The sequence below is a fragment of the Pagrus major genome, chromosome 16 (assembly GCF_040436345.1).
Source record: "Pagrus major chromosome 16, Pma_NU_1.0".
Lineage (NCBI taxonomy): Eukaryota > Metazoa > Chordata > Actinopteri > Spariformes > Sparidae > Pagrus > Pagrus major.
Window position 1 is genome coordinate 27,261,427 of NC_133230.1, and position 15,554 is coordinate 27,276,980.

General features: G+C 38.8%; 1 protein-coding gene across 1 annotated transcript in view; it reads left to right on the forward strand.

Annotated features, from left to right (window-relative positions):
• Window positions 1-7,850: 7,850 nt before the first annotated feature.
• gabra2a (gamma-aminobutyric acid type A receptor subunit alpha2a) overlaps window positions 7,851-15,554 on the forward strand; it is a 44,986-nt gene continuing 37,282 nt past the window's right edge. The window contains exons 1-3 of the mRNA XM_073483677.1: window positions 7,851-7,918; window positions 11,601-11,713; window positions 15,373-15,440. Of these exons, the coding sequence (XP_073339778.1) occupies window positions 7,851-7,918; window positions 11,601-11,713; window positions 15,373-15,440 (249 nt within the window). The remainder of the gene's footprint in view (window positions 7,919-11,600; window positions 11,714-15,372; window positions 15,441-15,554) is intronic.

Genomic DNA, 15,554 nt, shown 5'->3' on the forward strand with positions numbered 1-15,554 from the left:
CCTCACAATCTTGCAAACCTTTTGTGGTTTCGTTGACTGAACTTGGCTCATTGTTGAGACAGGCTCATTGGTCTCTCACACCCCCCGGCCAATCACATCCTCTTCAATGTTCTTCAAAAACACATACCTGCAGCCCAATGTATTTCTAAGTAGCAGTACAGTGCTTTACAAGGGCTACATCAAAAAGCCATCAGGGTGACCTCTCCGTGTGCTGCAATAAATGTATCTATAGCACTGACTACAGTGTCAGCGAGCAATGGCAAATCCTGCAAGACAGAGGGTGAATTGTTTGAGCATGGACACATTAACTTTTGTGGACTGTGTGCACAGAGCCAAGAGTTTGGAAAGAACATGACAAATGCTCGGCAACAGCTGTTGTCTTCTGCATTACATGCATGAATGCGTCAGCTTGTGTCTTGCATGTCCAGTAGGTGCATTCCTTGTGTGCTGAGCCTGATAATTTGTGCATGGGCATGCAACTGAATCCTGCCCAGAGACAGACTTTTCCAGGAAAAACAAACTACTATATGAAGAGGTTATTCAGACAGAAATGGCTTTGCTGTTAAAAAAAAAAAACGTTGAGCATTTAAAAATGGATTTGATTGTCTTAAGTTAACACTTTCTATGGCAGAGCCGGCCCTGACCAAGTTGATGCCATAGGCAAGATTTTAGCTGGTGCCCCTTGAATCTAAGATAATTGCCATTGCACACATGTTTTTCTTTTATTTGGAGATAAAACACCCAAAAAATAAAGTCAGTATTAAATTAACAATGATGTAAAGTGAAATATAGATACAATATGAATAAGGTATTGCACATAGAAGTATCATTTCAATGAAATCATTGAGAACATACTCTGTTTTTGCCTTATCAGTTAAAACCAATGACCAAGCAGGGTCCCTGCTGCAGGAGCACTTGCTGCTGCATCGCTGGAAGGTGCTGAGGTGGAGGTGTCAGCAGGTGGCTGAGGATTTGCAGGCGTGGGAACAAAATATTTCAAAAGTGCATCTGAAAAGAGAAGAGGAGTATATGTGACCACTGGGTGTTATATTATATTAATACATAAAGCTGCTGATGGAGAAACCTAGCCAATAATAGCACCTAAGCCACATTATAGCCAGTGGGGGAAGAGGTATTCAGATCCTTTACTGAAGTAAAGGTAACTCAGTATCAGTAGCAAAATGTGCTTAAAGTATTAAAGTTAAAGTACTGGTTTGGCCCCACTGACTAATATATTATTATATATGACATAATTAGATATTAATACTGAAGCATCAGTGTGTAAGCAGCATGTTACCGTTGTCAGGTAGTGATCAGATCATGGATCAGGATCAAGTGATCCGACCCGATCATCACTCCATCTTCCACAAAGACAGAACAATGGAGTCTGGTAAATCCAGAGGCGAGGGAGTCCGTCTAATGATGAATAATGAATTGTTGTGATTACAGCAGATGACATGATTTTGGAGGGTTATGAAGCTCCTTCACCAAAACCAGTGTTATAAATTCTGAGCTAAGGATTGAATGTGAATGTATGGAAATCTCCACCAGTCTTGTGTCACTAACCCTACAGTTTGGAAGCTTCTAGGGTCAGGATGATACCAAGATGGAGCTCTTCAGACGGCCTTAGGCAGAATTCTTCATACTGGACTGAACCTGTCATGACTCATCTAGCTGTCAAGTTCAACTATAAGTAGAGCATCATGGCTTATGTTGTTGTCATCTGTGAAATGGTTACCTAAGAGCTTGATACATATTTGATGGATTTGACTGAAAAACATTTATAGAAAAAATGTATATGAGACCTACAGGCCTGATTGAGACATACTGTGAAGTTGAATAAGGGAAGGCACTCTTCCAATCCAGAGTTGCTTTTATGTATTTCTTTGGTCAATCTGGGTGCAGTGGAACAAGCTGTCAACGCTGCTCTGACATATTAATACCATATGAATTGAAAAAGTATCTGGCGAACATATTACAGAACAGTTTCCCATTTCCACATCCAGCAGACACACATCAATATAACCATTCATTTGGAGTCATGTTTGTGTCCGCCTGATGGATGTTAGTCTGATAGTCACTCTCCTTTTAGCTCTGGTTTGGTCTCCACCACCTCCTGAGAAAAAGAAAAACTGCTGCTGCTTACTTCAGAATGAAAAGTTAAAACAAAAGGTTGTCTATTGCCAGTTTTTTAAGCATTGCTGTACCTGTTCGCATGGCAAAATTAGGTCCGTAAAATTATTCCCCTTAAGATTTCAGTAATAGTACATAAGATTTCAGTAATAGTACATTTTTAATAGTGCAGGTTCAAAATTTCAGTATTGAATGACGCACCAAACCAACCTGGGCTCTTTGCATGAAATACAACAGGAAAATATCAACTAATTTAATTACAGAAAAGCCATACAACCCTTGTACTGAAAGGAACGCCACAGTGTAGAGGTCAAAAAAAGAAGACTGAAGTAGACCATGGTAAAACCAAATGCATAGTTCTTGTGCTGGTCCTCACAATCTCACAAACCTTTTGTGGTCTTGTTGTATGAGCATAGCTCACTGTTGAGACAGGCTCATTGGTTTGTTATACTCCTTTTAGCTTTGGTTTGGGCTCCACCACCTGCTGCAAAATGCTTCACTATGTTCACCAGCTAGTCTCAAACTTTGTCTGAACTTTTACTGAACAGCTGCCTGCTGCTGCTGGAAACCAGGAGGGCGAAGAAACTAAAACAGAAAAATTCACTTCAATATCAAATGTTGAAGTACTCCTTATAGAGGATGAACCCTTTCTGACAAGTTATTTTTTAAAGACACATCTTTAATGTGTCAGTTAGTTGTATGTAATTTTTCTTTTGCCACTAAAGGGCATCATTAACTAGGACACTTCCCTGTTTTGTAAGCCCCGTATCACATGGTACATATTATTGAATAAAGTTGTGTTTAATCAAATTGTCCCAAACTGAAAACCTAAGACCAGATAGTAAGTGTTGGTTTTAGAATATATGCACTGTAATTAATGGAAAAAACACAAATACTGAGCCTCCTAACAGGTTAATTCTCCCATGCTGCAAATTGGATCTTTGTAAATGACAATCCATTACAAAAATTAAAAATAAAAAAAAAACAAAAAACGAAAAAATGAATTGAACTAGTTGTTCATTTATTTATCTGGACACTTTGGGGATTATTATGACACTTATGTATACCACAGGAAAGCACAAGGTAACTGCAGTTTAATATACCTTACATACTGACTTGGTAGCCTATTGATTAAACTGTAACAAGTAAATATGCCAGAAGTATGTGTTTTTTAACAGATACCTACCTGCCAATCAAAAATGACTGTTTATGGTAAAGCAAGCTTCCTTGTCACTAGACTCCTTTATTCTGCCAGAATCACTTCTCTTGTCTCTTTCACACACACACATGTGGCTGCCGTGCCTTTTGTAGCCATGTTCTGGCCACTGTGACTGTGTCTATGACTAAGCATTTACACTTAATGCCTGGATCCACTCTATGACCCTTTCAGAAGCTCTGCCCTAACAAAGCCAGGAAATGTGCTGCCCACATTAGGAGCAGTCATCAGCACTGGCAAGAGAATGGACATGCAGCTAGATCAACTCAAGATATGTTCTGCGATCAACGATGGTATAACCCTCACTGCTGGTCACATGCTTTGGGTAATAACTGAAGTAATGATACAGCAATTACAAGCAGCCAAAATTAGTTTCCTTTGCATGGTGGCTGGGCTCACAGTTAAGGGTGGAACACAGGTATCCACGCAGGCACTGCTGCTGCTAATATAATAAAAATGTTAAATAATCAAGGATTACAATTTAAAGAATAATGTATTGTATTTTTTTTCTCTCTTTTGGTACTGCTGATGTTCTTAGTTATTTTATTATAGAGTAGGTGAAAATAAGCCTTGGGCTTCAGCCTTTTCCTTTTTCAGTTATTGACTGAGAAATTTGCATGAAATAATTTTTGTTTCTTATAAAGTATGCAACCGAAATATTCATGATCTGATAGCAAGTATACACAGAGAATACACAAACATAAAAATACAGCAGCTATGCTTCAGCTTTTATGAATCCAAATGTTGTCTTCCTCATTGAACTTGAGCTAAGCTTCATTTTCACTCCTGTGTGCTGTTAAATCCAACCCTTGATCCTGACTCTTCTGAATGGGCTGTTCAAAGGCAGAACTAAGAGCCAAGGGCTGCATCCCACTGCTGTCTCAATGTCTCTCCACAAACTGCTTCTTGTGAATGTCTTTGCCCTCTCAGTGCCATGAATTTACAAATGGGGATACTCAGTCCCTCCTCATTCAGTGTTAAACTCGGTTGTTGAGAGAAGCTCAACCCTTCCTACTTACTCACCTCCATACACCTGGCCGAGTGCTGCATCAAGTGGGCCTGATTGTCTGTATCGAAAGTTTACTTGAGAAATACTGAGACTGAGACCTTGCAGACTCTTTTCTGCAGCCAACCGAAGGACAAACTTTAAACTTTTGTCCTTCTGTCCTTTTGTTGCATGTGTTAGGGCCCTGTAGCAGGGGTTTTGGCTTTTAGTCTTGTTTATTTGGAGGCTTATGTGGTTCTTTGTAAATGAGACAAAGCTTATAACCCTGGATTATCTTAAATGTCAAAGACACAAGACTGTTTCCCTGAAGATGGCTGCCTTCCTAATTACTGGAGCACTTGACCTTTTGCAGGTACATTGTTTTGATCTGATATACGTGTTTTGTTCTTTCCTTGCAGCCACCCCCTGACATATGTTAACATCAGATCTTGGAGCATCTTTACTGACACCAAAGCCCTGCTCGCACACACCCAAATGTATTCTCTGTGTGGTTTGGAATAGTTAGTACTGTTCCTTTTTCTGTTTGTGAAGGTTGCTGCCATCAGGGACTATTACTTGAGACATTACGACCTTTCAGGTTTCAGTGCCTCCGTAGTTCATCTCCTGCTGTTTTTCTTTTTTCTCAAATTCAGGTTTTCATTCTGGAAATTTTGCCCTTTGTTCCACTTGTGATTGTCGTCCTTTGACACTCATGTAAAAAGGTCTGGCTTGAAAGTAGAGGCACAGTGGACAACCAGCATCTCCTGAAATAACCTCCTAACCAGTGATTTCCGCCTAACCTTACCCCTAACCCTATCCCTAAAGTAAAGACTATCTGTGGTCATGTCACCCCCAGGATATTGTGTTACAGATTTGGTTTGGTCTGGGGATGTATTTACATGTGCAGAAGCACAGACCTAATGATCATAAAAATGTTCTAGGTTTTCATTATAAGAATACCATGGGCAGCAGGGTGTCTCTATGATCCTCTCGTTCTTCCACGACTACATGTTGCTTATCACCTTGATCATGATGGTGACACTATTTTATATAGTATACAGTCTCCGTATACAGTATCTTGTCTCCCATGATTTAGAATTCGCAAATGTCAAAAAGTTTTTCTAATTCTTAATCAGTAGCGGGATGTTGACGGATTGAAAAGGTGGAACTAAACTGCAAGGTTAGTCTAGCATCCGGGCAATTTAAAGCGTGCACACGGCCCTTGAAGTACATCTCCAAACAAGGCAGGGGTTGCATGCATTTCTTTAATTTAATGACTGGATAATTACATTTGCAAGACGAACATTAAGCAGGATCGTACACCCAAAAATTGAAATTGAAATCGAACAAATTGAATCGAATCGTGAGATTGCCGAAGAGTCACACTCCTAGTATACAGGCTACAATTTAGCAAAGAACTGAGTATTCATGGTAGGCTATACTGTTCAGAGAATATTATTTATTCAAGGCTAAACTGACACAATTACAAATACATCTGCTACTTAAGCACCTCTCACAGCACAGATAGGCTACTGATAATAGGGAGGCTGGCAACAAGGAGGATGCATTTCTTTTTTAACTCTTTGTCAGTACCACAACACCACATTATACTTTGTGTATTGACAGGCAGATAATATGGATTCTACAAAAAAACACTACTTTTCATTTCATAAGCCTATGCTAAAAATGTTGCCATATTTTATTTATTTATGAGAAATCTATTATGTCAAACAAAAAAACGTTTGATGTTTTATACTTAAACATCTTATTCCTAGCATCCCTGATGCATATGTCAGAGCTGCCCTCTGTTGCACCTGTCACCCAACCAAAAGTGATGTCATGGTGCAGCCAACTGACACCCGTGGGAGTCCTCTACAAAATGTACCATTTGGCAAATATACTGTGAGATCAGGCTCACTGTAGCATACTTTTAAATGTTTTTCAGAGGGTGAGTGCTACAATTTTTTATGCAGCTGAGGACCTAATGTAAGTTGGCTCTTGACCATGTTGTATGGCTATCTGATTTGGCTTTGTTGATGGTCATATTGCCCTGAGAGTTTGTTCCAGTTAGAAGCATCTGGTCCCGTCCAGTGTTGGACCAGTTTTGGTCCATCAATCTGGTTACATGAGTAAGCCAATACTTATAGCCAATACTGGCTGGTGTTGGGCTAAGCCTTGGTTTCAGGGCTTTATCTGTCTTGAAGCTGAATGCACAACATATTTTAATTTTTATCAAGTGGTAACAACACCGGGAACAGTTGAACTACTTGTAATAACAGAATAGTTACAGCTGTTTTCTTTGTAATGAATGTTTCTTATGATCTCCATCAGGAGGTTGTGTTTTCACCAATGTTGATTTGTTGGTCATTTGGGTTGTTGGTCAGCAGGATTAGACAAAAATTACTCAACTGGTTTACATGAAAGTTGGATGCAGAATGTGTCTCGGCCAAGAACACACTCCATTAACTGTTGGTGTGGATCTGGATCCAGGAATATCTTTCTTTAACATTGCGAGATCGAATGATTTTCAACATTTACATTCATTTCTCAGGGGATAATGCTGGTATCTATGAGTGAGTAGCCTACAATTTGATGTGGATCCTATGGGTGGTTTCAAATTTAGAGTGATGCAGGGCTACCGAGTTTGTAGATCAGGATTGATGGGATTAAAAGGGTCTGTTGGGCCTTCGTGGAGGTATACTCTCTACTGAACGCCACAGTTGGTTTCTCTGGATTTTTAAATGGTTGTTTTTGATCACTATAAGTTTTTCACATTTTGCCAAGCTTTTTCTTTCTCCTTGTTTTTACATTCAATTAACTGACATTATTTAATTCTACTAACCATAACAGCTGTTATTACCCATGTATGACATCCGCACTCTTTGTATGCAACTTAAACGCTTGATCTTCACCGTGCGCAGCCGTACGCACGAATGCCTCATTACCGTGAAATGAACGCTTCCCTACAGGCGGACAACTCCGCCTGAGTCTTTCTATCTGTGAGCGTGCAGTGCTACAGTAGGGCGCTGCTCTCTGTACAGTTTACTCTCAGGTTAGCTGTGGGTGAGCTGTGGGGACTCCCTGTCGGAGGAGCTGACATAATGGACGGACAGTAACTGCGCTCATCTCTCTGGGTTACGACTCCTTTTGTGCGGAAGGCTCGTTCATCTCTCCAGCCACTGACCAGTCTCTCTTGGCAACCCCGGAGACACCTGTCGCGTTTCAGGTGGGCAGCATTTATCGTTCGATAGATTTCACTTATTTGGACGTTTTCTGCTCAACAGAAGCAGTGAAGAAAGCTCTTTGTTCAGGCGGTGTTTGGGTAGAGAGTTGTTCTGCAGAGTGTTGGATTAAATGAACTGAAAAGAACACCGGTGTGAGGAGACTAAATCGGTGACATGTCTGTCTTTATGGAGATATTTGTGCGGTGGTAACAGCTGTACGGCGCTTTGTGCCGCTCTACCATGAAATTACGCGCACTGAAAGCCTTTTCCGTCTTGTTCGCAGGCTTCAGCAATGAGAGGACGATGGAGCTCACGTTCCATGTCTGTGTTGGTGTCTTTGATCGTACTGTGGCAGACACGGTAAGTTTTATGTCAGTGATTTGTGGGTTTTTTTTATGCATTAACGCAGAATACTGTCACACGAGCGGCAGACTGACCGCGCGCACAGGCATCGTACACGGCTCTCTGGTGCTCAAACCTAAAGGCTGTTTCACGGACTGTTTGGTTGAGCAGCAGCTGTACTGACACCACCGCTTCATTAATACTGTTAATAAAGCGCGTTAATATAAGAATCGTCCCTCCTCACGGTGCGTCTGTGCGCTCGGTTCCTTTCCACCGAGAAAGCGCAATTTCAGACCTCGCTGAAAAAATCTAACAATTACAGGATCATTTGTGGAGAATCAATCTCAAACGTATCTCAGTGCTACATGCAGTCATGTAAGAGTTTTATTGACGTTCTGGTGGATTTAGATTTTCAATATTAAACCAAACATACATTTATTTAGATAAATCTTAACTTTTGGAATTGGCACTTATTGGCACTGCGGTGCAATTCGACGGAAATGATAGCTTAATGGGAGCAGATTTACAAGTAAATCTCTTCTAAAAGTTCATTGGTAACCCGAGCATCAAACTGCATCCCCGTTCATCTGTAACGTTGTAGTGTTAAATTCGATTTTTACACATATACAGTAGAAATTGTGTTCCACAGAACAGCGTGTAATGATGCAAATCACAATGTGATGAATTAAATCCATTAGGTTTATCAACCATTAAACAGAAAAGAAGCCTCACGTGCTGTGGGAATTCATTGTCCTGGTAATTTATTACTCAGAAATAAAGAAAACAATAAAGGAAATTCAAATTCAGACTTGTGTGTTTTAAAAGCTGTAACAGGGTAAGGAGCTAGAACAGAGGAGCAGGGCTTTTTTTCACATTGGCCCCTCTGACGATCCTCTGCCATTCTTTGTTTTTCATATTATATTGTCTCACATTTAAACGACTGGTAATCTAGTAGTGGTGAACTATTAAAGTATCACCAACTGTTCTGATAATAGATGAATTGGTTTTAATCATTTAAAAAAAAAAATAATAAAGTCAAAATTAATTCCAGCTTCTGAAATGTGTTTTTTTTTCTGATTTCCTTCCTGAATATCTTTGAGTTGTGGATAAAACAAGACATTTGAAAACATAATCTTGGGTTTTGAATAACACTGATCAACATTTTCTGACAGTTTTGGTTTCAGTGGATGATCTGTAACAAGCTGCCCTATCAGCTGGTACTGTAAAAACTCACCCTGGGTGAATTAACTCATACATTTAAACATACAAGACCACTGAGGCTGATCACAATCACTATTAAAAACAATGGTAACACTTCAGATTATGGCCCGCAATGAAAAGCACAGCTTTATTCTTTCCAATTTACAGTGTCCATTTTTATACTAAGGATGTGCCAGGACAGTATGTACTGATAACTACAAGGGAAATAATTTACACTGTAGGTATTTCTGACCTGATGCTCTTGTCTGAAAACTGAAAACCAGAAGTGTCCAAGACAATAGCAGAAGATGACCGATTTTCTGTCCTGCCACAGTGTAAATGTCATCAACAGCAAAGGACATGATTACTGCAGTCACTGAGAATCTTAATTAACTTCATTACTTTCAAACTCTGCAGATCTCTTCTGACTAACTTCAAATGATTTCAACTTACATCAGAAACTGAGCAGATATAAACCACAGGCAAACCTTTCTACACAGATCATCTCTGTAGTGTCGCTTAACAACAGCTCCCTGCAAGCCAGTCTCAGCTGTCATTCAGTTTACCAACACATACGTTATAAATGGTTGATGCTTGTTTATGACCTGTCTGCAGCTTTAAAGGATAGTCACACACAGGTAAACCGTAATATGAAAAGAGATACCCTGTAGGTAAAAATGCTTATATTCATTTTCTTAAAACTCATCTAAAAAAAAACCTCGTTATTTCAAATGCATTCAACGTGTAATGCTTTAACCTTTTTGTTAAATTAATTATTAATTTGATCATAATGCCAATTTTATACTTCTTACTAATGGGTGAAATCACTATATGAAACATATAGAGTGAGAAATCCTAACTGTTAGTTTTGGAACTCCAATGCAGAGGGCGTAACCAGTGGGTGGCCTGGGGTGGCACCTGGTGTGGCCAATTATATTTCAGGGTGCCACCCCACGCCACCCACTGGTTACATAACCCATTATGCTAAATTACGACTGGCTATCTGCTTGGTCAGAGATGGGAATTTTAGTTCGAACAATTTTAACTTTCATTCATAAAATATTTTAAAATGTTATGAAAGTGTTTACAAGCCAATAAACGAACAAATTAAAGTGTTTTAAATGTCCAGGATGATTGTTATGATAAATGTATCTTGAGCTGTGTTACAAGAGGCATACAGTAGCCTTTGTAGCATTTCATTGTAACATTTGTCTAGTTGTTTGAGCAAGATCTGTATTGTAGATTTGACGTCAATATATTGTACACACAGGCTGGTACTTGATACAGTGATTTTGAATATTTTTGAATGTGCATTGTTTTGTTGTTTTTAAGTTGTTGTTTTTTTAATGTAACTTATGGAGGTTCATTTTTTTTTTCAATTTTTTGTGGAATTAAATAATAAAGTATGGAAGCTTTTCATGAAGGTGCCACTCTGTTGTGTTGTGTTTGGTAGATCTATTTATCTTTTAAAGGTCCAATTTGTAAGAATTCCCAATTTGTCAAATACTGATGCTGAGATGGCAGCCGGCCCAACCTACAATCCCAAAGCATCAGTATTTAACGAGTTGGGATTGAAACTCAAAAATCAACTTTCTTACACATTGGACCTTTTAAGTTAAACATTTTAAACACAGTTTGTCAAAAAATAGTTCCAGCACATACCTCCTCCTAAAACCACAAATTATATTTTTTTACCTTTCAATTTGTGCACGGATCAAACAAACAGGATACAATTGTTGATTAGTAAGATTTAGAGATGTTGGTATTTCTCAACTTTGGACACAGTTCTTGCGCTAAGCTAGGCTAACCACAGCCTGATGGAGCACAGTTTTTAACACTCACAGAGCAAATGAGCATATTTGCCAAAATGTTGAACTATTTCATATAAATAAACTGTGACACAACGGAATCTATAATTCTGAAGAAAAAAAAGTGTTTTGTAGACTGATCACTAGAAATGTTTACACTTTTGAGTTTGACCGGTTTATAATGGAAACTATGGAGGCTCCTTTAAGTCTGTAGTTGAAGTAATTTCAAATGGTGGAATAAGATACATAAGATATTGCACAATTTGAACAAGCCATAACATGAATGTGTCTTGCTTACAGTAAAAACTCTAATGATTAGATGCTTTAAGGTTATTTAGAATGACAATACATCAGCTTTGTTCCGAAGGGTTTAAATTTCAAGTATTTTATATTAATACATATCTATATATATATATATATATATATATATATATATATATATATATATATATATATATATATATATATATAATATTTTGCATAAGATTCAAAATGTGTATCAAAATTTGACATAGCAGAAATGCAAAACCACAACATATCCTTCCAGGTTTAGTGTGAAATAATCTGGGTTAAAATGGATTTAAAAATGTAGGTGGAGATTTCTAAGAAGTATCAACCCCCACAGTTCTCAGTTCACAAGTCTATTTTGTTCTTTCTCTTCATCGAGAATCACACATTTGTCTTTTATTTAGGTCAAAAGCAGATTCCAATTCAACACAGAACTCCAAAGACATCACAACCTTCACCAAGATCCTGGACAGTCTGCTGGATGGATACGACAACAGACTGAGACCAGGTCTGGGAGGTAAGACAGTGAAGACTACTCACATACTTGTGTACATTCACCAGTAAAGGAGTTCTCCAGTGATTTACTATTACAGGTTCATAATGTTGGGGAACTCAAAAGAGACGAAAACAAAAAAGGTCAAAATCATAGCAGCAGAGACTGAGATATCTTGACTTTACTTCCCTATGAGTCAAACTCAAATACTGAATTTTCCAGGTTTCCCATAATGCATCCATTAGTTAGGTCAGTCATTAGACCCCTCCAATACCCACATCTTTCAAGCTTCATACCTGCAGTTTGTAAGTCAGACTGTTATAAATCTGAAATCTCCTAACCCAAGTTAATATAACCCTGATGACATCACTATGACATTATCAGGGTTATTTCTCAGAATTGATAGTTAAATTGTATATAAGCTAATGCGTGATGGAGGTTGTAGATTGTTAAATGATTGTAGTAAGTGTTGTAGTAGTAGTAGTACCTGTCGGCCCACACCGCCCAACTTGACCTGCTGCACCTCCCTCTCTACCCTCCTCCTCACTGACAGATGTTGTGCTCCATGTAGGAGGGTCTTCACTTCGGATCTTAATGTTGAGTTGTGATTACAGTTGAAAATTGCATATTGGTCTGTGTGTTGGTTTGTTGTACAAGGTGGTCTATATACTCCTGTCAGCCATCACATGAACACAGGTAACTAAAAACAGCAGCTTACTATACTATTCTCTTTGTCAAACAGTGCTGATATACAGTATATTTACTCAACATTAAGAATAGAGCATTTGCTGTGGTTAGTTGATAATGGTGATTGGGACCTTGCTTTGGTAAAGCTGGATGGGCTTGGCTTGTCTTGTTTGGTTGGACTTGACATCAAAGCTTGGTGCCTTGGCAACAAGCAAAACAACAGCAAAACAAACATGGATGAATGGGAGCTGTTGGCTGAACAATAGAGGTCACAAGAGAAATTCTTATTTTATGCATGGTCCATGAGAGACATTTGTAGCCTCATTGTTCCCATTTGTCTGGAGTTCCGTCAGTGTTTCATCGCTATTGTGATGTGGTGAATTACTGCACAGGCGTGTTCTTCTATAACTGCTCATCACACATGATTCACTGAGCTCATTTAAAAGCACAGGACATGTCAAAATGAATGTTACACATGTGTATTGTGCTTTGCACATGTAACATTTGGAATTTGATGACTTGATGTCCCTCAGCAGCAGTGATTTAACAGCTGTTGAAAAAAGACACCTATTCACCTATCAGAAGACTGGTAATAATACACACTGAACAAAGCAATAAAGTGTCCCCGTGGTCAGTCCTTGTATTGGTTTATCTGTGCTGAAACACTATATATCAGAGTACTGTCTCATGGAGACAGCTGAATCTAAATAAAACATCAGAGTATTAACGGTAATGGGGTTACTACAGTATGTTGCATATTGGAGTAAATGTCAGTGCACTTTGTGTGTTTTAAAATGATCTAAGGTTATCAACCTGTGGGGGAAAGATTCAGTAATTGTGTCTGTAATGCAGCTTTGCAGGTAGTTTTACATGTAGAAATTGTCATTTTATGTGATTTGGCGCCTCCCACAGTTTCTGAGTGCAACACCAATGTCATAAATTCAAATCCCAGGTGTGTAACAATTTGTTAGATGTAAAGTGGGTGCTAACTACAAAAAAGAAGATTGAAGTCAAAACAAATTTATGTCTTGAAAACTTGTATCTTGAAGTAAAAATGTATGCAACACTGTGATCCTAACCTCTCACTGAAATAACATAGTCCAGAAACAAGTGATAGGGGTGCATGGGGTTAAACTATAGACACCATTCACCTTATTACGAGACACTGTCATAAACAGAGCAGTTTACAAGCCAGACCTACAGTGTGAGTCAATAAAGCCATAATAAATAACTTCCAGGGGACACCAATCAGAGAATTTAAATAGCAAAATCGTCCCGTGATCCGTTTTTTCCCTATTTTTGATTTGAGCATTAAAGCAAAGGTACGGAAAACAATGCATGATTTTTTTTTGTATCACAAACCATTACCATCACTCCATTTTCTAAAACAGATACAGCACAAAGGACTCAAACATAGTTTTGTTTTTTTAAACCCTTGTTTTAAAAAATAAAACAATGAATTTAGCCTGTAACCTTGTAATCTTCACGTGCAAAACTGATGCCAGAGGGGAGGTAGAGCATCATAGTTTTAGGCTGAAGGCCACCAACCAAGCTGCTATAATTGAGACTGAGAATATGTTGCTCTTCAACTATCTTCAAATGCATTTTTTTTGGATTTCTTAGCCTGTTGAATTTTGGTAGTTGTACCTTTCATTCAATGTTTTGTCCCTCTACTCAGTCATCCAAAATGGAAATTGGAAAGTCATATTGGCGTTGCAGGTATCAGTTATATTAAGAGTTGTTCCAGGATTAACTTTTTGCTTATAGTGTAGGTGTGTGTTTGATAAATGTGGTGATCTTCACTTGGTGGATTTATGGTTTGTGTTCAGGCACAGCGCTGACATTTATGAGGCATGCACCTGAAAAAAAAATAGATCTTGTGGAGTTCATCTTTTTTGTGGGAGATGTAGAGTAAATGATGTCAGTGCCCTGTTCAGCACCCCATGTACTGTAATGCGAGACTGACTGATTACTGCAACATTTCTGCTGTATATGCCTGCGTACGCAGCAATCACTCAAAGTTTAATTTATGTTTGGTGCCTGAACCGTCCCTCCACACAAGATAAAATGTAATGGGCTGTACGGCGCCCTCCTCAGATCAGCTGGGAAAAAAATAAGAGTCATTTTAATCTGTACTCTCATTTTACAAATCCAGTTTATAAACCATGCTCTCTGATTCATAAACCATGCACACAGCATTTCTATGTATTTGTAACTGTGTCACATAAACTCATGGGCTCCTTCCCCTCCTTGAGTCCAGTCTTCTCTGTGAAAGTACTTTGTTTGACCCATTCACCCACCACAACTTCTTTGAATTTCTCCCAACTTTTGAAAAATCTACAGAGCACAGTCAAGTGGGACTAGCACTCACAGCTAGCAACAGGCAACGTGTACAAGCCATTACAGCACAGTAGGACAGGGCTAGGCAGAACAGTTTTAGGAAAAAAAAAACAGAGACCTTCTGTCTTACTGTTTTGATGATGTTGCTGACTTCCGGCCACCTGTGTATATTCTACTCCACACAATGATCTAATTTGGGGTAAATTTCCTTGTGCTAAAATTATCCATTAACACATGCATCCATATACACTGATCAGCCATAACATTAAAAGGACTGACAGTTGAAGTGAATAACATTGAGGATTTTGTTACAACACAATGCTCTGCTGGGAAACCTTGGGTCCTGGCATTCATGTGGATGCCACTTGATGTGTATCATCCACCCAAGAAAATATGGTACAAATATAGAACCAAACTCCCCAATGGCAGTAGACCCCCATTGGGTGCCAATGATTTTCTTCACAGTTTTACACACATGCTAAAGGGCCCAACTCAAATTAGGCACTGTAAGTCAGGATATCTCAGCCTTTGCTACTTACATTTTCTTTTTTCTCACAAGTCCCCTACCTTTTAGAAGTATAAAACTGAATAGGAGAGTTTGAGAGTTGCAATTACAGCTAACTTTCTGCAATGAATTTATTTCTTTGTGTTTGCAGACAGAGTAACGGAAGTGAAAACCGACATCTATGTGACCAGTTTTGGTCCAGTGTCTGACACAGATATGGTAAGTCTCACACCTCGTCTCATAGTGCATCATCTTTTCGGGAATCAAGACAATACACAAAGTGTGAAATGAAAATGTCAGTGTCCTTGAAAGCCTCTAATGCACAATTCAAGC